Source organism: Notolabrus celidotus, chromosome 6 (genome assembly GCF_009762535.1).
Source record: "Notolabrus celidotus isolate fNotCel1 chromosome 6, fNotCel1.pri, whole genome shotgun sequence".
Taxonomy (NCBI): Eukaryota; Metazoa; Chordata; class Actinopteri; order Labriformes; family Labridae; genus Notolabrus; species Notolabrus celidotus.
The window spans coordinates 24,104,115-24,130,534 of NC_048277.1; the positions used below are offsets into that span (position 1 = coordinate 24,104,115).

The 26,420-nt window shown below is 40.0% G+C and overlaps 1 protein-coding gene across 3 annotated transcripts; it reads left to right on the plus strand.

The window, feature by feature from the left end:
* On the plus strand, nt 1–15,487 carry saal1 (serum amyloid A-like 1). Of its 3 annotated transcripts, XM_034685103.1 has the most exons (14): nt 1–149; nt 2,082–2,266; nt 2,583–2,684; nt 3,178–3,261; nt 3,367–3,446; nt 3,550–3,609; nt 3,688–3,803; nt 4,956–5,127; nt 5,265–5,347; nt 5,458–5,643; nt 13,045–13,202; nt 13,298–13,390; nt 13,711–13,815; nt 15,179–15,487. In XM_034685103.1, exons 1-13 carry the CDS (start codon nt 146–148, stop codon nt 13,771–13,773), a joined length of 1,386 nt encoding a protein of 461 aa, XP_034540994.1. In that variant the 5' UTR covers nt 1–145; the 3' UTR covers nt 13,774–13,815; nt 15,179–15,487. The 3 variants fall into 3 exon arrangements, with proteins under 3 accessions (XP_034540994.1, XP_034540993.1, XP_034540995.1); XM_034685102.1 differs by lacking the exon at nt 13,711–13,815 and having other exon boundaries at nt 2–149; XM_034685104.1 differs by lacking the exon at nt 13,711–13,815 and having other exon boundaries at nt 2–149; nt 2,115–2,266.
* The last annotated feature ends 10,933 nt before the right edge of the window (nt 15,488–26,420 follow it).

Genomic DNA, 26,420 nt, shown 5'->3' on the forward strand with positions numbered 1-26,420 from the left:
AGACTGCGACGTCTGCACGCATGCGCATCATGATCCTTTACCAAATGGAGGCTGTTTGAAATGTTTACTGTGTCAAGTTGAAAACATGCAATGATATTGCATTTTTACTAATTCCCAGGGAGGTTCTGTGTAGAGAGCGGTCACAATGGGTGAGTTATAATGAAGGAAGTACTGTTAACAAGTATGAAAGGAAGCCTTAGTGTACAGCAAACGACTTTTAATAACTGGCAAGCTAGACTGCTAATCTGCTGCTCGTGAAATCTCCTACCTTGTGCACATTTATCTTTACACAGTAGAGGACGGGAGCCCAGTTAGCAATGACACTGCAACGAAATGTGTTCAATAGTCTGCCGTAAATCAAGAGTCTATAGACAGTTATTAGGATTCAGTGTGATTGTTTGTTGTCTGGGATCAGTTGCAGCACCTCAGGTTTCAGTCTAGACCGAAGGTAGGGGAGAACGGGGTTGGTTGTTACACTTTTTACTGTTTTGATGATTGTTCATCATCAAAACATCTTTCAACAGTCATTCCTACATTAAATTGAAGCTTAATGTGTTGGCTTGAAATGTGTGTCCCTCTCATTTTCAACTCATTGTAACAAAGAGGCAATTAACTATCAGAGACACTCTGACACATTGTGACAACCAACCCCGTCATGGAGATGGTTGTCACACACTATGGGGTTGGTTGTCACACACTATTGTCACACACTATTGTCACACACTATGGGGTTGGTTGTCACACACTATGGGGTTGGTTGTGACACTATGGGGTTGGTTGTGACACTATGGGGTTGGTTGTCGCACACTATGGGGTTGGTTGTCACACACTATTGTCACACACTATTGTCACACACTATGGGGTTGGTTGTGACACTATGGGGTTGGTTGTGACACTATGGGGTTGGTTGTCGCACACTATGGGGTTGGTTGTCACACTATGGGGTTGGTTGTCACACACTATGGGGTTGGTTGTCACACACTATTGTCACACACTATTGGGTTGGTTGTCACACACTATGGGGTTGGTTGTCACACACTATGGGGTTGGTTGTCACACACTATGGGGTCGGTTGTCAAAATGGTATTTCAATGGGAAAAATATTTTAAAAAAGGCAAGAAGGCAGAACTAAATTTGAAAGTTTAATTGCACTGACAAGTGATAGGCCAACATAACTTAATGCATTTTAACATAAAATGAGCAAGGAACATGAACAGGAAACACATCTTTAGGCCAGCCTATATAACAACATAAAGAACAAAACAAATAGGCCTAACAATAATGGCCTACTCAACTAGCCTACATGCAGTCACTGTCTGAGTTACAGTGAAGGCAAATGTAGGGTCTGTGCACTCCAACTCATTTCACCATGCATGATTTTGCCAACATAGGTTCGGTTGTCACATGTAACAACCAACCCCAAAGAGAATGAGAAAACCAACCCCAACTGGAATTTTTTGCAGCATCAAGGCTAACAACTATCTAACTACTAGTTAGCTAGTTAATAAAAATCTAAACTATAGCTTTCCCTTCACACTTTGTAAGGGTAACACTTGTTTTGTTATAAACCCATCGTTTAAAAGCCTAGAAGAAAAATACTGAGGAGCTGAATATTTACAATTTGACATGAAAAACACAAAAAGTCCTCTCACCTCAAGTTCAGCTGTCTTACTCCAGAGAACACTATGTAGGTGAGCTCTGATCCTAATTCTGGAAATGTCTATACCCCAATTTGAGAGACAGCGCCCTCTGGTGGCGAGATATAACTAGAGTGCCAACCAACCCGTGTGACAACCTTCCCCGTTCTCCCCTATTTCCCTATTAGTTAGGGAAAATTGACCCCTCACAAGCTGCTGAAGGCAGAATTTTACATTTTACATTTTTCACCAATAAGGTTCCATGTACCCAAACTTTAAACAGCTGTCAGGGATTTTGCTACAGGATTTGAGATTGAATGTGTTATTAGAGACCTTAATGAACACATTGGTGTAGAAATTTTTTGGTAAGGAATTTATTCCCAGATTGGCCAAATATGGGCTAAAATTCCCTGTAAAGCCTTTTCTTTTCTTTACTTTTGCCAGACAAGGAAACAGAAAGATCTCCATCCCCAACAGGAAAACTGTCTCCTGAAATGGACCGAAACCCATCACCACCACCACGAGACTCAGCTGATGGAGAGGAGGGAGATGGTGAAGATTTGGATGCCATTGGGGAAACAGTTTATAGCAAGCACTGGCTTTTCAGTACCCTGACGCGTCTCATCAATGTAAGCATTGCTAATCAGATATTTGAAGCAATATAATTTGATTTAATCTGATTGTTTGTGTTGGTACATCTGGAAAAAGCAACACAATAAACATTATTTTTAAACATTAAATGCACAAATTCAAAATTCAGACAACGTTTCTGACTGTCACTTCCTGATTCCTCCAGCTTCGCCGTCGTAAAATACAGTAGACTCTCAAACACAGTGTGCAGGAGATCAGGACGTTGCAATACAATTTTAGTGCATTTACTTTTTTTTTTGCTGTTTTACCTATAAGTCAGTCATTTATTAATGTTTCCTAAATGGTCCATCCTAGATGGTCACAGAGCATCTGGAGGGGGGCTCTGAAGGTGAGATGCAGCTCCCTGATGATGATGAGGAAGATCTGTGTCGAGTCTGGGATATGGCCATGGATAAGGTAGAGTATGTGTATCTTAGACAAAGGTGTATCTGCTTTTTATGAACAACACAACAATCCCCATTTGATTGATGGTAACCATGAAAATACATTGAAGTCATTTTGAGAAAAAAGGAATAAATAAATATGTTTTAATTTGTATTGATGCTGTTTAGTAAGATGGAAAAGTTGAATCATGAATAAATGCTTGATTGTGAATATATATATATATATTTTTTTTTTCTTTACATCAGAAGAAAAGACCTAAAAAATGATCAAGACAACTGAATTAGATCCGCAGTTTATGATCATGATCATTAAGTTTAAATGAACTTACCTCTAAAAAATTTGAGTAAAGTAGAACAAATCTACCTTTAAGGAAGGTGATATTTATTGCATTTGTGTCACTGGTTTGAGAACCTAATACACAGGCAATGGAGTGTATATATTGCAGGTGAGGAGATAATGTAAATGCTTGCATTACTAATAAGTGTTTATTGCAAACTGCCTGCAGGATGTGGCTGGTTTTCTGCAGGAATTCAAAGCTACAGACATCCTCCTGGGAGTGATTGCCAAATCTCGCTGTCCACGTCTCACAGTGAGTCAAATCCTTTCAGGTGCATTCATTTAGTGTCAGAATAAAATCCTGTGCTTGATGATGTTGTATTTTTGAAGTTTGACACTAACATTTTTCTTTCTCAAGGAAATTTGTGTAGGGATCCTTGGGAATATTGCCTGCTTTCCTGAAACTTGTCTGACCCTCAGCCAAAATGAAGACCTAGGGTGTGTTAAAGTCATTATCTGTAGCATTCCTTTAATAAAGATTTGATGCCCTTGTTGTGAATAATTCAATTTCTCACTAATGTAACTCTCTGTGTGTCCACAGGGCTGTGCTGTTGCTTCTTCTTGGAGATACAGATCCTCCTACCATACTGGAAACAAGCAGGTAAAATTTTCATTATCAGTCAGTGTGAGACAAAGACACTGAGAGGTCAGTGTTAATCCTGTCTGATGGTGATTGCAGGTTACTGCTGACCTGTGTGTCTCAGAAAGATGTCTGTTCCCTGTGGCTTCAGCGAATACGACAGCAGACGTCTGTGTTTTCCAACCTCTGCTTTATCATGTGCAGCTCCACCAACAGTATGTTGATTTCATTATTTTGATTATTTTACATTCATGAATGTTACTTATGATAAAAAATGTAATCTAAGCCAAGACTAGTTGGCTTAAAGTTCCTCTTAGTGATTTATTTCAGGATTTAAAGTTCTTGCTGCATTAGATCTGTTTTTTTTGTGAGTAGGTCCCTGCTTTTTGTAATCCTGAGCACACACAGCATCTTACATGCGCATGAATGAACCCTGCCTGTATTTTCTTTCAATTCCACCGATGCAAAAGTGAAAGTCCCAGAGCAGGCTATGGAATACTGTAACAAAGAAAGGGAAGAAGTAAACTCTTGGCACATGAACATTTATTTATTTATTTAAATGCTGGATTTGAAATACCGGTACTTTCGAAAAAATTACTTTGAAAATAAGGAAGGACATTGTTATAACACAAGGATACACACAATGCCTTTTGGTTAGTGATACTAACAAACTTTTGTTTTAAGGTTGTCAAAATTTTCAATACTTGGTTACTTTTCCATTCCAACACACTTTAAATTGATACAGCCTCTGTCGTTTTTTTACCTACAATACTATGGAAGTCCACTGAGGCTTCTGAAAAAATATGATCTACTGTCATATTTTTAACCCAAATCTGCTGAGAGCAAAGGAGAGGGAGCAGCAGTGGAGCAGACAAAGTGATGAAAGGGCAGAAAAGACTTAATTTACGCATTTTTTCACAGCGGTTATGCTTCGAAAACTTAGAAACACTTTGGCACATGTGCACAAATGTACAGAAGGTGCTGGATTCTGTTTGTTTGTTGTTAAAGTCTCGTCTCTTCCTGCCTGCTGTGTATCTCTCTGCTCTACCCTCCACCACAGCAACTATACTGCTAACTCTCAAAAGTTGTCAGATATTTAACTTTCATTTAATTTTAATTAGAATCAAAAGTGACTAAAATTACCAGCTTCAGGTGCCCAGGATTTAATTTTGTTGTTGCTGTGGTATCTGTACAGGATTTGATATCGTTTTAATTTGATCGGTATTGTGTCAAAGTTCAAAATTCTGGTATCAAATTAACTCTTGTGTGTTTGCTATTAAACTCAACAATCAACCTCTGACATTTCCCAATAACTTCTCTGCTCTTCAAAATAATTATTGTGATAAATGCTCCTGTGTGTTTTACAGCTGACCTGCTTGAGAAGGTTGGAGAGCTGATTGACAAACTCTTTGACCTTGACGAAGAACTGATGAAGAGTTGGATCACCGCCCAACACAGTGAGGAGAAAGAGGAGGAGGATGGTGGTGAAAAACGTCTGGATATGCCTTCATGTCTCCTTGAGGCAGCCAAGCAGCTCAGGTGGGACAGGGCAACAGAAGACGAGATGATCTGCGTTTGTTTTTAATGAAATAGACGTATTAATTATTGTCAGATGATGCTGCAGTGTTCAAACTAAAAGACCTGAACTCACAATAAGTGTTACATTGTTCTCACAGATCAGACAGTCCGACTGGCTTAGAGGTTTACCTTCATGCCTTCCAACTCCTCACCACCATAGACGAGGATGTTCAGACTTTTGGTAAGAGCAGTCAACACAGGCTTTACAGAGTACAGCTCATGGTATAAAACCCAACACAGGACTGAAGTGACCCCACAACAAATAACATGTTGTGTAATTATTTTTCCAAGCTGCTCCTGACGGACCTGGGAAAGCAGTGTGGGATTTTGTCAGTGACGTTGTATGTGAGGACCTCTGCCAGCCAGATGATCTGCCAGTCGTCTTGCATGAGCAGAAGAGTGTTTTGGTTCAGGCGTTTGCTGTACTGCAGGCACTTTACGGATGCCAGGATCAGTGGCGCAACAGAAGTGATGCAAGTAAGATTTGTAACAGCTCCATTGTTTTATGGTTGCATGATTTACCCCAGACCAGGTCATACCTGGATTTTCCATTTTCAATCCATGCAGTACACTGAAATGAAGAGCTGCTGTTTACTTTGTGATTTCCTTCATCTGTGAACACAGACATTGCTCAACTCTGGTTTACTTACAGTTACAGGCCAAACTCACACGCATAACTACCACAGCTTCTAAAATAATCGGTCTCCCCACACCAAACCTCACAGACTTAAACCACAGGGCCATCATACGCATCGCAACCTCAATAGAACGGGACATCACACATCCACTAAACACCTACCTCATCCCACTTCCCTCAGGATGCAGGTACAGAGCACTGAGGTGCAGAAGGGCTCGCCTCAGCAAAAGCCTGATCCCTGCTGTTCTAGCAAGCCTGAACAAAGGCCTCGCTGAATTATACAACTCTGTCTGAGTGTTGATGTCTTTGGGGACAGTTTGTTGAGCCTACAGTGTATGTTCTTGTGTTTGTCTATGTCTGTGGAAATGCAGAAAGGTGCTGTGGAAAAGAATTTCCCAAGGGGACAATAAAGTCTAAAGTTGTGCTCATAAGTTTACATACCCTGGCAGAATGTATGGTTTCTTTTGTAGTTTCTGTTGCCATTATGATTTAAAAAGAGTAAGCACAGTTGCTTGACAATAAATGGCTTCACCCAACCACTAACCAAGAGTGAAAAAAATAGTTTTTCTCTTATCATTCATAGTCTCTGAAAAATGGCCCAAAAAAAAATCACAAATTCTGCCAGGGTATGTAAACTTATGAGCACAACTGTATGTGTAGTGTTACAAGTTACCTCAAGTAAGAGGGTCTGAGAAACAGCAACTATGTGTTTGATCTTATGGTGTTCACGAAGAATTCAGTGAAAGCTGACCTACTTAAATATATAACAATGGCAGGGTTCCCACGCGTCCTGGAAAATCTGGAAAACCTGGAAAACAGTTGACCAGTTTTCCAGTACTGGAAAACACCTGGAAAATGGGAGAAAAAGTAAAATGTCCTGGAAAAGCACATATAGTCCTGGAAAATTATTCCAACATGGCTGCGTGCGACCTGACCCGATTAACAAAACACATCCCCGTTCATTGAAAGTTGAGTGCACGCTGTGCTGGAAAAGACAGCGACACTGCGCAACTTTTTTCACATCTTTTCTCCTTCACTTCATAATCATGCATTCAGTGAAAACGGGGGTATATTGTTTATGTTTTATGGTACATTAACCTTGTGGAGTGCTCTTTTGATTCAAAGAGTCTTATATTTAAGTTATAGTGTGACCAGTGGAGTCGGGCAGAGAGCTTGGGGGTCTGTGCCTCACAACTTTCTCTGCAGGCTGAGAGCTCAATTACTGTACTCTAGCCCAGTTGTTCTCAAAGTGGGGTCCTGGGACCCCTGGGGGTCCGTGAACCATAGCGTGGGGGTAGGTGAAATAATTTGAATACATTTCTAATAAATTATAAAATTGTGCTGTATCATTACAAAACAGCAAAGACACCATTGCTTTGATACCATTTGGTGGCTCGAAGGGATATGTGAGTCTTGTTACTGTTAATTTTCTGAAAGCGTTAAGATCAATTACTTGAAAAGTATAAATGCTGTCATGTTGAGTCCACAAGGAATGAAATGACTCTCTGTTTTAAAGTATACTAGTGGTATTTACTTGATTCAAATTGAAGTGTTATCTGTTTATCACTGTGGTACAGGTCTGAAGTATTTACATTGATACGTTTTACAATACAAATAGTTCCAAGGGCAACTAAGAATGCAAATGGTAGTAAGCGTGTGCTTTAGTGATGGGAACTTCGGCTCTTTTCAGAGAGCCGTCCCTTTTAACTCAGCTCCCAAAGAAGAGCCGGCTCTTTCGACTCCCGAACGGCTCTTAATTTAGGATCTTTTGTTGCCGTATATTTGACCTTAACTTTGCAAAAACTAATGGTTTGTGTTGAAAACCCTTTAACGTACTGTGTTTTTATGAGCAGCCTTATAATTGCCCAATTTTGTGCATTTCTGTTACAAAACCATTCTCACCCTGATCCTAGGGTTAGGGTTATGATTAGGGTTAGGGTTGTGATTAGGGTTAGGGTTAGGGTTGTGATGAGGGTTGTGATTAGGGTTAGGGTTGTGATTAGGATTAGGGTTAGGGTTGTGATGAGGGTTGTGATTAGGGTTAGGGTTATGATTAGGGTTAGGGATAGGGATAGGCTTAAGGTTAGGATTAGGGTTAGGGTTAGGGTTGTGATTAGGGTTAGGATTAGGGTTAGGGTTGTGATTAGGGTTAGGATTAGGGTTAGGATTAGGGTTAGGGTTAGGGTTCAGATTAGGATTAGGGTAAGGGTTAGGGTTAGGATTGGGGTTAGGGTTAGGGTTCAGATTAGGGTTGGGGTTAGGATTAGGGTTAGGGTAAGGGTTCAGATTAGGGTTAGGATTAGGATTAGGGTTAGGGTTCGAATTAGGGATAGGGTTAGGGTTAGGGTTGTGATTAGGGATAGGGTTAGGGTTAAGGTTGTGATTAGGGATAGGGTGAGGGTTAGGGTTAGGGTTGGGGTTAGGGTTAGGGTTGTGATTAGGGATAGGGTTAGGGTTAGGGTTGTGATTAGGGATAGGGTGAGGGTTAGGGTTAGGGTTGTGATTAGGGATAGGGTTAGGGTTAGGGTTGTGATTAGGGATAGGGTGAGGGTTAGGGTTAGGGTTGGGGTTAGGATTAGGGTTAGGGTTAGGATTAGGGTTAGGGTTAGGGTTGTGATTAGGGTTAGGGTTGTGATTATGATTAGGGTTAGGGTTAGGATTAGGGTTAGGGTTGTGATTATGATTAGGGTTAGGATTAGGGTTAGGATTAGGGTTAGGATTAGGGTTAGGGTTAGGGTTGTGGTTAGGATTAGGGTTAGGGTTAGGATTAGGGTTAGGGTTGTGATTAGGGTTATGATTAGGGTTAGGGTTGTGATTAGGGTTAGGGTTGTGATTAGGGTTAGGGTTAGGTTGTGATTAGGGTTAGGGATAGGGATAGGCTTAAGGTTACGATTAGGGTTAGGGTTGTGATTAGGGTTAGGGTTGTGATTAGGGTTAGGGTTTTGATTAGGGTTAGGAATAGGGTTAGGGTTAAGATTAGGGTTAGGGTTCAGATTAGGGTTAGGGTTCTGATAAGGGTTAGGGTTAGGGTTCAGATTAGGGTTAGGGTTGGGGTTAGGGTTATGATTAGGGTTAGGGTTAGGATAAGTGTTAGGGTTAGGGTTAGGATTAGGGTTAGGGTTGTGATTAGGGATAGGGTTAGGGTTGTGATTATGATTAGGGTTAGGGTAAGGATTAGGGTTAGGATTAGGGTTATGGTTGTGATTAGGGTTAGGGTTAGGGTTGTGATTATGATTAGGGTTAGGGTAAGGATTAGGGTAAGGATTAGGGTAAGGATTAGGGTTAGGGTTAGGGTTGTGATTAGGGTTAGGATTAGGGTTCGGATTAGGGTTAGGGTTAGGGTTCAGATTAGGGTTAGGGTTCGGATTAGGGTTAGGGTTAGGATTAGGGTTGTGATTAGGGTTAGGGTTCGGATTAGGGTTAGGGTTCGGATTAGGGTTAGGGTTCAGGTTAGGGTTAGGGTTCGGATTAGGGTTCGTATTAGGGTTAGGGTTCGGATTAGGGTTTGGGTTAGGGTTAGGGATCAGATTAGGGTTAGGGTTAGGATTAGGGTTAGGTTAAGGATTAGGGTTAGGGTTGGGATTAGAGTTAGGGTTAGGGTTCGGATTAGGGTTAGGGTTCGGATTGGGGATAGGGTTAGGGTTCGGATTAGGGTTCGGATTAGGGTTAGGGTTCGGAATAGGGTTAAGATTAGGGTTAGGTTTAGGGTTAGGGTTCGTATTAGGGTTAGGGTTCGGATTAGGGTTAGGGTTCGTATTAGGGTTAGGGTTCGGATTAGGGTTAGGGTTCAGGTTAGGATTAGGGTTAGGTTTAGGGTTAGGGTTCGGATTAGGGTTAGGGTTAGGGTTCTGATTAGGGTTAGGGTTCAGATTAGGGTTAGGGTTCGGATTAGGGTTAGGGTTCGGATTAGGGTCAGGGTTAGGATTAGGGTTATGGTTAGGGTTCAGATTAGGGTTAGGCTTAGGCTTAGGGTTAGGGTTCGGATTAGGGTTAGGGTTCGGATTAGGGTTAGGGTTAGGGTTCGGGTTAGGGTTCGGATTAGGGTTAGGGTAAGGGTTCGGATTAGGGTTAGGGTTCGGATTAGGGTTAGGTTTAGGGTTAGGGTTCGGATTAGGGTTAGGGTTCAGATTAGGGTTAGGGTTAGGGTTCGTATTAGGGTTAGGGTTAGGTTTAGGGTTAGGCTTAGGGTTAGGGTTGGGATTAGAGTTAGGGTTAGGGTTCGGATTAGGGTTAGGGTTCGGATTGGGGATAGGGTTAGGGTTCGGATTAGGGTTCGGATTAGGGTTAGGGTTCGGAATAGGGTTAAGATTAGGGTTAGGTTTAGGGTTAGGGTTCGTATTAGGGTTAGGGTTCGGATTAGGGTTAGGGTTCGTATTAGGGTTAGGGTTCGGATTAGGGTTAGGGTTCAGGTTAGGATTAGGGTTAGGTTTAGGGTTAGGGTTCGGATTAGGGTTAGGGTTAGGGTTCTGATTAGGGTTAGGGTTCAGATTAGGGTTAGGGTTCGGATTAGGGTTAGGGTTCGGATTAGGGTCAGGGTTAGGATTAGGGTTATGGTTAGGGTTCAGATTAGGGTTAGGCTTAGGCTTAGGGTTAGGGTTCGGATTAGGGTTAGGGTTCGGATTAGGGTTAGGGTTAGGGTTCGGGTTAGGGTTCGGATTAGGGTTAGGGTAAGGGTTCGGATTAGGGTTAGGGTTTGGATTAGGGTTAGGTTTAGGGTTAGGGTTCGGATTAGGGTTAGGGTTCAGATTAGGGTTAGGGTTAGGGTTCGTATTAGGTTTAGGGTTAGGTTTAGGGTTAGGCTTAGGGTTAGTGTTCGGATTAGGGTTAGGGTTCGGATTAGGGTTAGGGTTCGGATTAGGGTTGGGGTTAGGATTAGGGTTAGGGTTCAGATTAGGGTTAGGGTTTGGATTAGGGTTAGGGTTAGGGTTCAGATTAGGGTCAGGGTTAGGATTAGGGTTTTGGTTAGGGTTATGGTTCGGGTTAGGGTTAGGGTTCAGATTAGGGTTAGGGTTCGGATTAGGGTTAGGGTTAGGGTTAGGATTAGGGTTAGGGTTCGGATTAGGGTTAGGGTTAGAACCAGAACGAAACTTAAGTAAACAGAACCAGAACCAAACTCATGCAAACACAACCAGAACCAAACTATAGCAAACACAACCAGAACCGAACCAGACCCGAAACAGATCGACCAGAACTGAACCAGAACCGAAGCGAACCGAACCAGAATCGTGCATGAACCAAACCAGAACCGAACCAAACTCAACCAGAACCAAACCAGAACGTTCCAGAACTAAACCAGAACCGAACCAGAACCGAACCAAACTCAACCAGAACCGAACCAGAACGTTCCAGAACTAAACCAGAACCGAACTAGAACCGAACCGAACCAGAACCGTGCCAGAACCGTACAAGAACCGAACCAGAACCGAACCAGAATCGAACCAGAACTGAACCAGAACTTAACCAGAACTGAACCAGAACCAGAACCGAACTGAACCAGAACCGCACCGAACCGAACCGTACAAGAACCGAACCAGAATCGAACCAGAATCGAACCAGAATCGAACCAGAACTGAACCAGAACTTAACCAGAACTGAACCAGAACCAGAACTGAACCAGAACCGAACCGAACCAGAACCGAACCAGAACTGAACCAGAACTTTACCAGAACTTAACCAGAACCGAACCGAACCAAACCAGAACCGTGCCAGAACCGTACAAGAACCGAACCAGAACCAGAACCAGAACCGAACTCAAGCAAACAGAACCAGAACCAAACTCTAGCAAACATTATTAATGTCCTGGTTGGCATTGAGAAAAATCCGATGCCTCAGTTTGGATGGGCTGATCTGATTTCTCTGTGTGAGTATTTGCCTGGTCTTCAAGAAGACTCTCTCTGAAGGAACAGATGAAGCCACGATACACAGCCTCCCCTCCATCACCTGTATCTTATATCCTCACATGTGATTGGCTGCATGGCTGCCAAGCTGACCAATCAACACAAAGTTCTGCTGTGAGCAGAGCTGGGGTTGAGGACTGTGAGAAAAAAACGAAAGGGACAAAACTGGGAGCTGGCTCTCTCTCGATGCGAACCGGCTCTTCTGATTCACTATAAAGCATCGGCTCTCAGAGCCGCAGCTTTTGATCATGACACATCACTAATGTGCTTAATCTGTGTTACAATTATGAGGGGTCCTCGGACAATTTTCTCACCTGTAAGGGGTCCCTGGATCCAAAAAGTTTGAGAACCCCTGCTCTAGCTAGTAGGAGTGCAAACTCCCGATAGTGAAAACAAACGGAACAAAAAGAGCGACACAACTGCACAGAAACTCCTAGACTCCTAGACTACATGTCTTTCAATGTAGACTTCCACTGAGAGGAACATATTAGACTATTTAGGAACTAAATTAGGAACTAAATTTAGACTGTCATACCAGCTTGATCATCAATGAAAATGTCCTGGAAATGTCCTGGAAAATGATCTCTGGAAAAGAGTGGGAACCCTGAATGGTCCTTAGTTGAAAACTTCAAAGCTGTCCAAGTATTTTGGATGGTCATTATAATGGAGAAACACAGTCAGACAATACAGGAAAGCTTAGTGTTTATAAATGTTATAGTTAACATGGTAGTCTTTCTTTTGCCCAAATATTTACTGTTCAGTGGCAGTATGAGCCGACGCGTACATTGAGATCCTCGGGCAGAGGTTTACTGTGCATTCCAAATACTAAAATGAAAACTAAAGGGGACAGAGCGTTCGCAGTAAGGGGTCCGACAATCTGGAACCATCTGCCCGAGGAGAAAAGGCCTGCTGAGTCAGTGAGCTCTTTTAAATCCCTTCTTACTTTTATTGCAGAGCCTTCCCTGATTTTATCTGAATTTTATTTGACTTTATTTTATTTTAACCGTTTTAAGAAATATATTTCAAAGTAATTGTATTCCCTTAGAGTTATTTTAGGGGGATTTTATGTATTTTAAAATATGTTTTATTTCTTTATCTTGACTTGTGTGTTTTTATGATCTGTCTGTTTTATTTGCTGCCCATGTAAAGCACTTTGTAACCTGGTTTTGAAAATTGCTCTACAAACAAAATTATTATTATTATTATTACTATACAGGAAAAAAAACTAGCAGTTCAAGCTCAGACTGTAGGGATTAGGATACCCCCTCTCTAAATGTAAAAATGCATGGTTCTTATTACTAATTTCACGTGTTTTCTGCACATGCCTTTGTGTTTTCCTACCAGGTCTTCCCCTTATTGGAACAGTTCTGCGGGTTCTTCAGTACCACAGTGAGAGCAAAACTAATGACACCAATACAGAAGACACAAAAGATGAACAGCTCCAGACTCTGGTAGAGATCACAACTGAGTTTCTAGCTGACATCTGCACACAGATTCCAAAGGTATTTGCTCAGATCTGATTATTTAATGAGTTCTTAAATAAGAGATGTAACAACAGCATTCTTTTCTAAACTGCTGTGTGATTTTGTGTTTACAGGAAACTGTTGCAGATTTGATAAAGGAAGGTTATCTTACAGAGAAGACTTCTCTCACAGCTGCACATAGTTTGGTTCCCAACTACAAGGCTGCAGTAAGTGCTTTCTCCAAACTGGTTTAAGTTTAGTAATGTGTCACATACAGTTATTAACGAATTAGAACTGGAAGTAAGGGATTATCTTACATAATACGCAGTCTTTGTTGAGAGGTTTCTTTTTCCAGTTGTTTTCAACAGACGGTAATCATTAAGAACACTGCTCAGGCACATGGACTATGATCTAAACTGAAAATATGACCTAAAGGAAAAATGGTGTCATACAGGAGATTTCAGGAGGGTTTTTTTTAAGTATAGGTGATTAAGGGAAAAAACTAAAACAAGGCACAATGCTTTTTTTTTTATATCTTGGTCTGCAGCAAAAACAACAACAACAACAACAGTGCTTTCCAACCTGCAGTTCTTACTACAGGTGTGTCTGATGGTCAAGATAGACCGGGACAAAATCAGGTCAACCCTGACATGTGAGTGCTGAGTGTGTGACTGATGGATAGAAAAAGCTTAAAGGATGAAGACTCTGTCAGTGTGTGAATTTCCAAACAAGACTGGTCCAAACGTTTAAAGCAGTCATTTTATTTTGGGCCAATGTGATATTAAAAGTTATATAGTAGGTATTGCATTACAATAAAGTGATAAATGATTAGGGGTGAGTATTGGCAAGAACCTCATGATACGATACGCATCAGGATACTTGGGTCACGATACGATAGTATCACGATATATCACAATATTGTGATATTCTACACAGTTAACTTAGAAAATAGAGATGGTGTATATGTAAATCACACAATATTACTCAAAATTGAAAGGACAAATTAAGTCAAAACTTATTTTTTCACACCTCTATAAATGATACATGGGCTGTACTGATATAGAGCTTTTCTAGTCTGGGAACAACATGTGACATTCACAAACACATTTATACACTGATGGCTAAGGATGCTATACAAAATCCATCCAATATCCATCAGTACCACTCATTGCCAGCTAAGCTAGGGGTTCCCAAAGTGTGGGTCGGGACCCCCTGGGGGATCGCGAGACACAAATGGAGGGTTGTTAGATGTCTTCAAAAATTATTTTTTTTAAAGTTGTCTAAAATAAGTACATTTTACCCATTATAGTAAAAAATATCGACAAAAATAGTAGCTAAACTTGAAATAAAACCTTGGAAATAGAAAATGTAATGAGTTTTCTGCCTTTTTTTTGCTAGTTGACTCCTAAGTTTGGGGTTAATGAACAGTTAATTATCAAAAGCATCAGTAGGTTAATTCATAACAGCACAGGAAACAGCCACATGCTCATATAGGTAGGCTAATGTTCAGCAGGCCAGCTAAATGAAGCCACATTTAATCACTTTGAGGGACATAGGGGGTCACAAGTCTTTGCCACCTGTATTTTGGGGGTCGCGGGCTGAAAAGTTTGGGAACCTGTGAGCTAAGCCACTAGGGGCATTTTGGATTCATAGTCTTGTCTAATGACGTACAAGGCAGGGGATCATAACTCCAAATTTGTGATTGAAAGATGACACATTCTACCACTGAGCCACAGCCGCCCCAGCTGATAGGTGACAGCTCCTTGAATTTGCCACATCTGCTGAACTTTTCACATTTTATAATTCAGCACCAATTTGATGTAGTTATTTAAGTCTATTCATTTCTTCACTGACCACCCAGCCCTCGTATGTTTAAATTCCAGTTATTAAGTGTTCAGCACTAATTTTAGAGCTTGTGTCATGTTAAGACGTGTGATGGGCTGCTGATAAACACCACAATCTCCTGTGGAAAATAAACACCATATTTCCATCCTTCCTCTCTTCCTCTTGTTCAGTTTCAGCACCTGCAGTCCATGCTGTCAGAGACTGATCCCCGACTGGCAGACATAGTGAGGAAACAGCTTCCTGTGTGAGGTACTCGACGAGTGTTCACCTCTCATCCAGAGGCTCACCTCGGCTTTTTATAGTCACGGTTATTTCCCTTTCAAGGATCGTGCCTCAAGTCATGCTGTTTGGATTTCCATCGGAAAGACTCAACAAGGATGTCACACAATTACAAACTGTAGATGATGCGACAAAGGCTAGATATTTTTCTTTGTTATGTGAATGTTATTTTTGTATTAAATGATTTGACTTTTATAAAACATGTTTCCTTAAATTTTTGCTTAAAAGTTTTAACTTTTTATCATTGTCTCAGCTTGATTCAGAGCTTTGAGCAATCAGCAGAAAAGTCTGTCACTGACAAGAACATGTTTTGGGGATTAATGTTTCTGGGTTTATCTTTGTTAGAAAACATCAAATTAGGGATGAAACCACTTATTATATTTTATGAATATAAAAGTAGATGCATTTTAACAACAAAAATGATGGGGCGCTGGTGGCCTAGCGGTTTAAGCGTCCCACATTCCCTCGTAGCAGATGTTGCCGGTTCGACTCCCAACAGGTCGACCATTTACTGCATGTCTTCCCCCACTCTCTACTCCCACATTTCCCATCTCTCTTCAGCTGTCCTATCCAATAAAGGCAAAAAAGCCCAAAAATGTATATTAACAAAAAAAAAAAAAAAATGAGAGATTTAGTCCTAATTAATCAAAGTCACCTGATTTGTTTATTCTTGTGTGTGCAGGTACTCTCTGCAAATGCATCCACACAGCCTTAACCATTCAAGCTATATGATTTTTTCAACTACTCCAAAGATTCTGCACTATTATCACAACCTTTGTGATAATTTAAAATACTGTTTGTAATGTATTTCGTTTGACCTGATATCTGTCCCCACATAAAGCACACAGAAATCTTAGGGATCTGTACAGAAAATTAATTTCCAAAAAATGAAACATCAACATTTCAAATGATCCACCGAGTGCAAGTGTAAAGCAGCAAACCAACAACTAATGGCTGAAGTGAAACTAATACCCTTAAGGAAATCAGGCCATGTAGAACAGAAAAGCCTGTTTGCCAAGTGGAGTGCAAACCCCAGAGATGGTTATGGAGGGGTTAATATTTGAGCACTAACAGTATGCATTTTCTAGCTTTGAGCGAGAAACCCACAAATGTAGAAGCAGAATGTGTTTCCTAAAACATCTGTGGTCTGAAGTTTAAAAGTTAAACAATTGTTAATTAGAATAACTCAAGGTTTCTGTGAAGAGTTTTTTTTAGCTTGTTAGAAGCAGTCTAAAATAAAAAAAAGATGCCCCTTAATGGCCTGAAAAAGCAAATAAGACGAGCAGAGCAACGCCAGAGGTGCCTTAGCTGAGCTAGAGAAAAGAAAGGCTGGACTGTTCCCCAGTTGTCCAAAGTTCTCTTTTCTGATGAGAGCAAGTTTTGCATCTCATTTGGCAACAAAGGTGTCAGAGTCTGGAGGAAGACCGGAGAGGCGCACAATAGAAGATGCATGAAGTCCAGTGTTAAGTTTCCCCAGTCTGTGATGACTTGGGGATCCATGTCAGCTGCTGGTGTTGGTCCTCTGTGCTTTATCAAGTCCAGCATAAACGCAGCGGTCTACCAGGACATTTTAGAGCACTTCATGCTTGCTTCAGCGGACCAGCTTTATGGGGATGCGGACTTCATCTTCCAGCAGGACTTGGCACCTGCCCACACTGCCAAAAGTACACAATCCTGGTTCAACAACCATGGGATTACTGTGCTTGATTGGCCCGCAAACTCACCTGACCTGAACCCCATCGAAAATCTGTGGGGCATTGCCAAGAGAATGCTGAACGGGAAGAAACCAAACAATAAAGAAGAGCTCAAGGCTGCGATTAAAGCATGTTGGTCTTCCATAACACCTGAGATATGCCACAAGCTGGGAGCATCCATGCTATGCCTGATTAAGGCAGTCATTCGTGCAAAAGGGGCCCCAACCAAGTACTAAGTACAGATGCAAGATTTTACTTTCAGAGGCCTGACATTTTTGTATTTAAAATCCTTTTTTTTATTGATTTCAAGAAATATTCTAATTTTCTGAGTTTTTGAATTTGAGGTTTTCTGAAGCTGCATGTCCTAATCAGCAAAATCAAAACAAATAAAAGCTTGAAATATATTGATTCGCATACTGTTTGTCTATATAATATGTACATTTCACCTTTAAAGTTGAGTTACAGAAATGCATGCACTTTTTCAGGATATTCTAATTTTCTGAGTAGTACCTGTATGTCTGGCTGTTAAAAGACAGCAAGGTGAGATTTTCTCTGAAAACACTGTTGTGTTCAGAGAGAAACAGTAAAGAGATTAGAGGTACCGCTTTATACAGAGGGGGCGCCCAAATGGATGCAAATGAAGGTTCCTCACAGGAGCCTTGAAACGTTTACTGATGTAATCCGACATCTCTTCAGAGAGATGTTACAACATGGGTTTGGCTCAAGCAGCAACCTCTGGTCTAAAAATATGAGTCCAATGCGGAAGTGTTAAAAGCTGCAGTTCATCGAGGATCCACTTGAGGCTGGCTCAGGAAGTACCGGAAGTCACTTACACACCAATTCAAAAAAAGACGATCTTTACAGCAGAAATAAACATGTTTACAGTCTGGTACAAAAGACGAGTGTAGTCTGGATAGCTCATTTCTTGATGTACGGGGGGTGAATTTTTTTCTAACGTGGTACTTTCGAAGATATTGAGAATACGAGTCTTCCAATGAGAGGCACAGCTGACTTGATTGACAGGCAGGAACTCTGTAACTGTTGGCGAGGAGGCTCAAAGCCCGCCTCTTTACGTCACACTGGCTCGACAGCAGCAATATGGCTGCCGCCGACGATTGGCCTCAAAACAGCTCTTCAGAAACAGATGGGTGACGTCACGGATACTATGTCCATATTTTATACAGTCTACAGTCTTTTTTTAAATCTAATTTTTAACTCCATTTCTAACCATTTAAATCAATATTAAGTCCATTGGTGTTCTTTAACTCTCACAGATCATGGTTCAATGAGGATAACTCACTCGTTTTTCATTCAAATTATGTTAAAACTTTTTTTAACGTACATTGGAAAGCCCTAAATATAAATACAATAGTTTTACATGACAAAGATTTTTTTTTTCTAATTTATTTCTTTATTTATTTTTATGAAGTGATGTTGAGAAATTATCACGACACCTCTTCTGTCACATGCTGCCCAGATTTTTATGCTGCATTTAGCTGGTTTGGAAGGCATATATTGCCTAAAATAGACTTTAAAAAGGGTCAATTTGACCCGCAACATAACAGGAGGGTTAAAACGTGTTTTATATTCTTGTGAATAATTTTTTTCTGCTCATCCATGGTAATGTTTTGTACTATTTGTTCTTTATTTTAAGATGAACATTTTTGTTTCTTTGTCATATTTTATTGAGTGTGTATTCAGTCACCTTTCCAAGCATATGAGTAATGGTACAAATGCTGATGACAACATCAAGTGTTTACCAGAGGGTGACAGTCACTCGGTAACGACAATGAAATTAGATGAAAGGCTCGAGCCTGGCAACAATGATCTCATTTGGTTTCCAAATGCACCATTTCGCCCACTCATGGTGAAGAGCAGGACAACCTGCGCATTTCCAGTAAGCCTACGAAGGCTCTGTGAATATAGCAGCTTTTTAATTAAAGCTTGGATTGATATGTAGAACACTCTTTCTAATGGAAATCCCGACATTGGTCAGAGTGTATGCAAGACAGAGATCACCTTATGGGAAAAAAAAAAAACACACTCTCTTTTTAAGCCTGCTATTTGTAGACACATGACGTGAACCTTGACTAGACTCGTGATGCACATAGGTGGCCGGTGTCTTGATCTGCGAGTCATGTCCTGTTTGTGTTGTAAATGGCTAGAATGATGGAGGCGTAATCATGCTTGGCCTTTCAAGATTGCTTGTGGCCACTGACTTGCTGGGCGCTGCTGCGTCTTCAGGCCTTGCTCCCAGACACAGCCTGTCACAAGGATCAGGATGAAGCCCACATGTTCCCTGCTGCCCTGCCAAACCTCATCGTCAGTCAGCCAGTTTTCACAGCAGCTTGATATGATCTGACTGTATGCACACAACATGGCCGGCTGCAGTTGGTGTGCCTGCCACGTTACACGCGTCACAGACACAGAAGCATGTCAGGCCTGTCTGATGCTGATGTTTGATGTCAGATACTTCTGTTTACCTTTGCCCACACAACTCTGTTTTCTTTGAAATGACCTGACATTTTGCCCTACAGTGAAATGTTTTCTATTTTTGTCTCACGTTTGTGTGAAAAATCACATCCGTCCTTATGTAACACGTATGTGAGTAACACAACTTTCACATGGAATATGTCTGAAGATTAATAAAAAGATATTTCAAACATTTTAATAGGGTTTATAAAAGGATTTCAGGGTCATGAATGACTCTCCTGTAACATGAAAATGGCTTAATGCCCTTTTCAGGTAGGGATGATGGTCTATATATTCCAGGGAAAGGATTTAGGAGATTGTCGTAAAGTCTGTAATTTAAAATAGATCTTTTTTTGTCATATAGGTTAAACTCCTCAAGGATATTAAAAATATCCTTTATGGAATTTTGTCAATGCAAGATTGACTGAAATAGGCCCTCTTGAGTGTGTCACATGGCTCTATTGTAGTACCTGTTGCTCGGCAAGGAGAAGGGATAATGAAGGGATGAAGAATGCATGTGCAGTGTCACGTTCCCGCTCCTTTGGTTCTAAGGCCCAGTCTATTCACAACCACCTGTTCAAGGCACGTTAATAAAGACACGCAATGCCATTGGGTGCAATCAAAGCCCCCCCTACAGCTCATTTCCTGAGTTCTCTGGTTTTCTATGTCTTGTCAAACAGAATCACAATGAAACTTTCCCCCCCTCATGCTCCCTGGATATCAAAGATGCTGACGTATCCTGCTCGCAAAAACAGTGAAGCAGTGACGATGTTTGCATTCATCTTAACCGTTCTACTGGTTTTACTAGCTCACCTGGTGGGATACTTTATTGTTTAACGAGACAACAAAGATGTTGGTGTACAACCTTTGCAAAGTCAGTCCAATGTTTTTTACAACTATGTATTGATATGAATCAACAATGCACAATTGTCTGTTTTAAAAGATATTTAAGATCCCAAAACAAACTGAAAATGATTTTAAAATATATTTTTAAAATGTGACTTGAAATAAAAAAGTGAAAAGGAGCTGTCAGTTTTGATTCTTAACTGTGATGGAGGCTGCTTCACCACATTTTCAGTATTGCACCTATTAGATTGTATGAAGGATAAATGTGGTACCATGCATAGGTGGCAATGTACATTTCTGAAGTATGCATGTGAATCTGACCATGTGTCATTCTAACCAGAAATCAAAATATAAAATTAATACTCTTACAGTATGATGGCATTAAATTGCTGCATTTAGTAGGTTGAGATTGTAAGCAGATGTCTGTAGAAAGAAGGCAGAGAATTAAACACAAATAATTGTACATCATACTAAGTAAGGTGCATCTCTTTAAAATATCTGCCCTCATCTATCATGTTTCAAATAAAACAAAAAACGTTCAGAAAGCTCTCCAGATTAATTGCATGATACTTTCAGTGACCCTTTGATTTACTTTCTATCCTCTTTTTTGGCTCACGTAGAGAGCTTCTATTTTAAAGGCGGCAGGTGTTTATAGGTGCAGCTCCGTCCCGTCCTGTCCTTGTGTACGCTGATGCCTGTCACCAAGTGGCATATGCTGCTGTTTGTTCTGCAATGAAAGAATCGGAGCTAATTAAGGAGGCGCAGTCCTGCCGCAGGAAGTGTACGTAAGCAGGCCATTCACTGTTCTGATTAGTTAGTTGTTCAAACAAGGCTCGGGATCAGGTGAAAGACTGGAATCCTAGTGATGAAGTGCTATTAGAAGACCTTGGATTCTCTGGAAATTCAAATAACACCAGTCAGGAGTGAAAAGAGAGAATAAACGTGCACTCTAAAAGAACCAGACTTTCAGAAATTGAAGTAAAAATGTAATCACCTAAAAAATAGATCTCATTAAACTCATGTTTACTTTGTTAATATTATTTCAATTTAATGCAAGAAAACATTTCAGTCTAAAATTTGCAGCTTGAGATGTCAGAGTTACAATCAGAAATGTATTTTCTATTTATAGTGAAGAATGTAAACTTTAATAGTCCTGAAATTTTTGTATTAATATTTGTTGATTTTGGTTTTCTGCTAAATATTTTTTTTACACAGCAAAAGATGAGATAAATTCCTTTATTTAAGCAATAAAGCTAATTTTTGTATACCTTTAATTATGAACCATTAAAACCCCTGTAATGAGTTTTTAGCTTGTTATAAAATGGACTTATATTTATAGTGATGCCTCTTTAGGACCATCAAAAGCAATTAAGACCATCAGCAATTAAATTGACATAATGACAATAATGTTACTTTTATGCTTGTAACTGCTGCAGTGGGTGGGTGTCAGACAAACAGTCCAAGACACGTTAAGAAACTGCATTATTTTAACATTTCACACAACAAAGAGTCATAATACATTTGATGTCATACATTTATGGCTGTTACATATGTAGCTGACCTACACATGTAAGAAAAAGACAAGATCAGTTAAGAGTTGTGAGATACCATTTTGTCCAGAGGGGGCGTCAAAATCAGCCAAAACCTGAAGAGCCTCACAGGGGCTTTAATCAACTAAAAACGAATTTTGTTTTTTTTCAGTTTGTTTGTTTTCAAATAAAGAAAAAAATGTTTTACAGAAACTTACTTTGATATAAAAATGTGTTGAAAATAGACATTTATTTGAATATTATGTCTTTTATTATGTTTTATCTCATTTAAATTATTCACATGGAACAGTTACCACAGTCTTTCTTTATATTTTACAATTCCTAATAGCCAAAAAGATTTATCAGATATTTTTAGTGTAATATTTTTAAGCTTTTATGTTTTTTAAATATGATCACCATCAGGCAGAAACCCTGTATCTCCAAAACCACTACTTTCCAGGACATAAAAAAAACAATGCTTTTTTCACATCACTAAACACTGCATGATATTCAACCACAAGCTTTTTGTAAATACTCTTCATCTATTGCATTTTAGAAAGCCTACTAGTATGCATTAAGGGAGAACAGTAGCATTGAGTCATGCAAATAGGGAAATACGGTGTTTCTGCTCAACAGCGATGATATGTTTATGTCATACATACTGTACATGGTGTGTTTCCTGTGCTGCTAGAGCATTTGATTTACCCTTGAGTGATGTGTAACTTTAACTTGTATTAAATATGAATTAAATTAACAAGTTGATATATTTGGGTTTGCCATAAAAATATATTATTTTAGTAATTTTATATTAAACACTAGTATTATATGTCTTCCAAATGCCCTGTGAGATGTGTGGCTTACATTCTAATACAGTCTAATACTCGTGTTGGGCATTTTCTTAGAGCCAGAGGTAGATTAGCTGGAGAGGTGTCTTGCAGCTTGATGCTCAGACACTGCTGGTAAATCCCTCTGATTGAAGTGAACAGAACTGGGACAGACCGGCCGGGGTGCAGCTCAGACAACATGGCACCTCCCCTTCAATAACCTCCAGAGGGATCAGAAATAAGGGCTTGTGCTATGTTTTTCTTTTTTTTTTCTAAAATAGACTTCACACATTTCTTCAAAATGTGATGTGAGCATCAAAGACACTTTGGTTTTCAGGATAAGTAGGCAGTCTTTCAGCAGTCTTTACAAGGCTGGCTTCCTCAAAGGGGTTTGTGAATGAGACAGGTGAATGTACTGAGTACTCTCATCGTCTAACTGCAGTAGTGCATGAGGAGCTCTATTATTTGATAACCAATTCTGGGTGAAGGTGGCTGAGTTCACGGCGCTTTAATTATGCCAGGGTGTAAACCAAAATAGAAAGTAGAACTCAAATTTGGGGATTTTAATGTGAGACAATATTCATGTTTCAGGGTTAATGGATTATTGGTGGTGAGCATGTGTAACATCTTCACCATTAATGTAGTTAAAAACTGATAGATTATTGGGTCACATTATGTCGTTCTTCATGCTCAATATCCAGCTATCCACATAAGGAGTGTTAGGTCAATGTGATAACAAATCGCAGTGACCCATCTTATTCATGCCGCCCTCTGTGACCCTGTCAAAGTACTCACTGGCTTAAAGCATCTCAGAGCATCTCATTACCCTCAGAATGGCACGGCATAGACTGCTTGTGGCAAATCCCATTATGAATACCAGTCAGTATAAACTAGCTAAACATACACTTCCATAATAAAGGCTTGTAAGAGCGAGTGTAGTTGTATTAAGATAATATTATTTGTAAACTGGATTCAGCTGTGAGCCACTGAGATTAAATCAAGAAGATCTGATCCAGGAGCTGTCAAGCCATGAGAAGATCAAAGACATGGCCAGAGCATCTGCTGCATAAAAGTGTTGGTGTCCGTCAAAATGTATTTATGAGTAGATTTGCTTACTAGTCACAGACTGCCCACGTTAGCTTTGGGGCGTCATAAAAGGAGCAGTTCATTACTGGACCATGAACATACCAATCAGAAGGCTTTGTCCTCGTCCAAGCCTTTTCTCTGCTCTTGATGAAAGAAAGTCACGATACCATTTCAAGGAAAAGCTTTACTACTCAATGGTTTAACATCTATAATGGGTCTATAGGGTCTACAATGCCTGTCAGGCAGCAGCAGGGTGGTGAGTTACTTGTGACGTTCACTGATGTACTCCGGGGTGAAGGAACGAGAGCTGAACTTCCGGGCGATTCTTATGATTGTTTTGATGGGAGTACCAGCGTCAGAAATGCCTCTAATACGGCCTTAAATGCTACTTTTTTTCTCTAGGCTGCATAAACATTACACAGAAGTGACAGCGTGGACAAAGGAGACACCAGACAGAGTGATGAAGCAGCTAAGGGAACTTATAGCGAGTTGAAAACATGTGAATATGTTGGTACCATTTCCCTGTAATACATGCAATGAAAGTATCTAAACCTGTTACCTGTTTACTAGGTATCTGGTATTGGTGAATTTGCATAATGTAACACATTTATCACATTATTACGATGTAAATATTTGCCTCTTTCTATTGCCGCACAAACATTAGCTCACTGCAATATCAATTTTGTGGTTGCTATGCAAACAAGTGTTAAGTTGGAGTAAAGATGAGCTGATTTCAGGCCCTTTCATCATCACAAGAGGAGAGGAAATAATACATTTTAAGTACAATAAAAGATCGCAATTAAAATATTTCAATTTCTGTCTGAAGAAATTGTTTCTTGCCACAGGTATAATCTGCATTTTGGAGAGCAAAACTTATAGAGATGAGACTGAGTAAACCAGAAGGTAGCACCTCTACCTGTGACTTTTACAGGATATTTAGGGGATGTGTGCGTTATTAATTTAACCGTCTTGTTATGTTGCAGGTCAAATTGACCCTTTTAAAATTCCATTTTAGGCAATATATGTCTTTAAAACTAGCCAAATACAGCATAAAACATCTGGGCAGCATGTGACAGTAGAGGTGTCGTGTTAATTTATCATCACTTCATAAAAAGACAAAAAAAAAACAATAAGGTAAAATAAAATTAACAAAAATCTATGTCATGTAAAACAATCGTATTTATATTTAGGGCTTTCCAATGCACATTTAAAAAAAGGTTTTTACATTAATTTTAATGAGAAACGAGTGAGTTATCCTCATTGAACCATGATCTGTTAGAATTAAAGAACACCAATAGACTAAATCTATGAAAGCAATGAAATATAGATTGCATCCAACCAGAAGTGCTTTAGCGGAAAATAAATAAATAATACAGAATATACAGAGTTATGAGATAAATAAATATAATATAATATAATATAATATGTATCTACATGAGTGACTATGGACTATTGCAACAGGTATGTACAGGTTATGAACAGGCTGTAACTATGATTATGGTAAACATTAGACTTTACATTATAGTGGTGCAAAGTGATTAAAGGAGATTATTTTTTACATTATTTTTACAATATGTACATTTCATAGTGTGCGCTGTATAAATGAATGAATGAATGTACAGGATGGAAATTGCAGTTAGTGGTGCAGTGGTGGTTCAGTCCTGAGGTGGTTGGTGAGTGTGTTTGTGTGTATATGTAATGATTGATATGAAGATGCTGTCATTACTATTATTACAGATCCAATCAAGAGTCCTTTCCACTGACCATTAGAAGATGTTTTCACCAATATTTGAATCATTAGATTAATAATTTAGTGTATGATATGTCAATAAGAAACAATTTCCCCAGAGTGTTGATTGTTTACAACTGCTTGAGATGTTCTCCAACAGCCTGATAGAGTTACATTGAATCTATAGCACTAGTAACATGGAGACGTTGTGTTTCAGCTGTGCTTTCAACATTTGACATGCTCATTGTTCTGTTGTTGTGTGTTGCGGCTTGGGAAGTGTATGTTATGTTTGCACACTGAAGCAGAACCGCTTGTCGTATGTACTGTAGGTGGTGTTGATAAGGAGCTTAAGCAAACAGTCAGGTAAACATGTTCACTCCTGCTTTGCTGATCTTGAAGGGAAGGTTCTGTTGTTGCAAACTCTATCAGCAATGCATACTGGTAGATGTAGTTACTGTTGAAGTGGCGTTTTGATTCATTTGTAGATGCGAACTATGCTGGATGTGTTTTCAAAAAACTACACTGAGCACCAGAAGAAAGCCAGGAGCCCCCAAGCAATAAAGTGGTGAATTGTACTTTTAAACGGCTCAGATCTGATCTGGATTCAGCTCCTGTGAAGAGGAATTTCCCTTCACTGGCTTCATTGGGTTGTGTAAAGCATCCGTCCATGTCACGGGGGAAACAGGCCTGGACCACCTGAGACAAGAAGCATATGCATCAGTCACATGCATCACTGCATTAGCCTTGTGTACACAGCCTGACAGACACAGACATCTCACTTGTCCTAACTGTAAAGTCACTAAAGCTTAGAGAACAGTGGTGTTATCTGTCTAAAGTAATGAGGTCTCTCACATCCAGTGCTCCCTTGCCTTGGTTCTGCCTGCAGAGCCCCATAAGGCTTTCTCCACTGATTGTCTTGATCGTATTAAAAGGCCCATGGTGTTAAAGTCGAG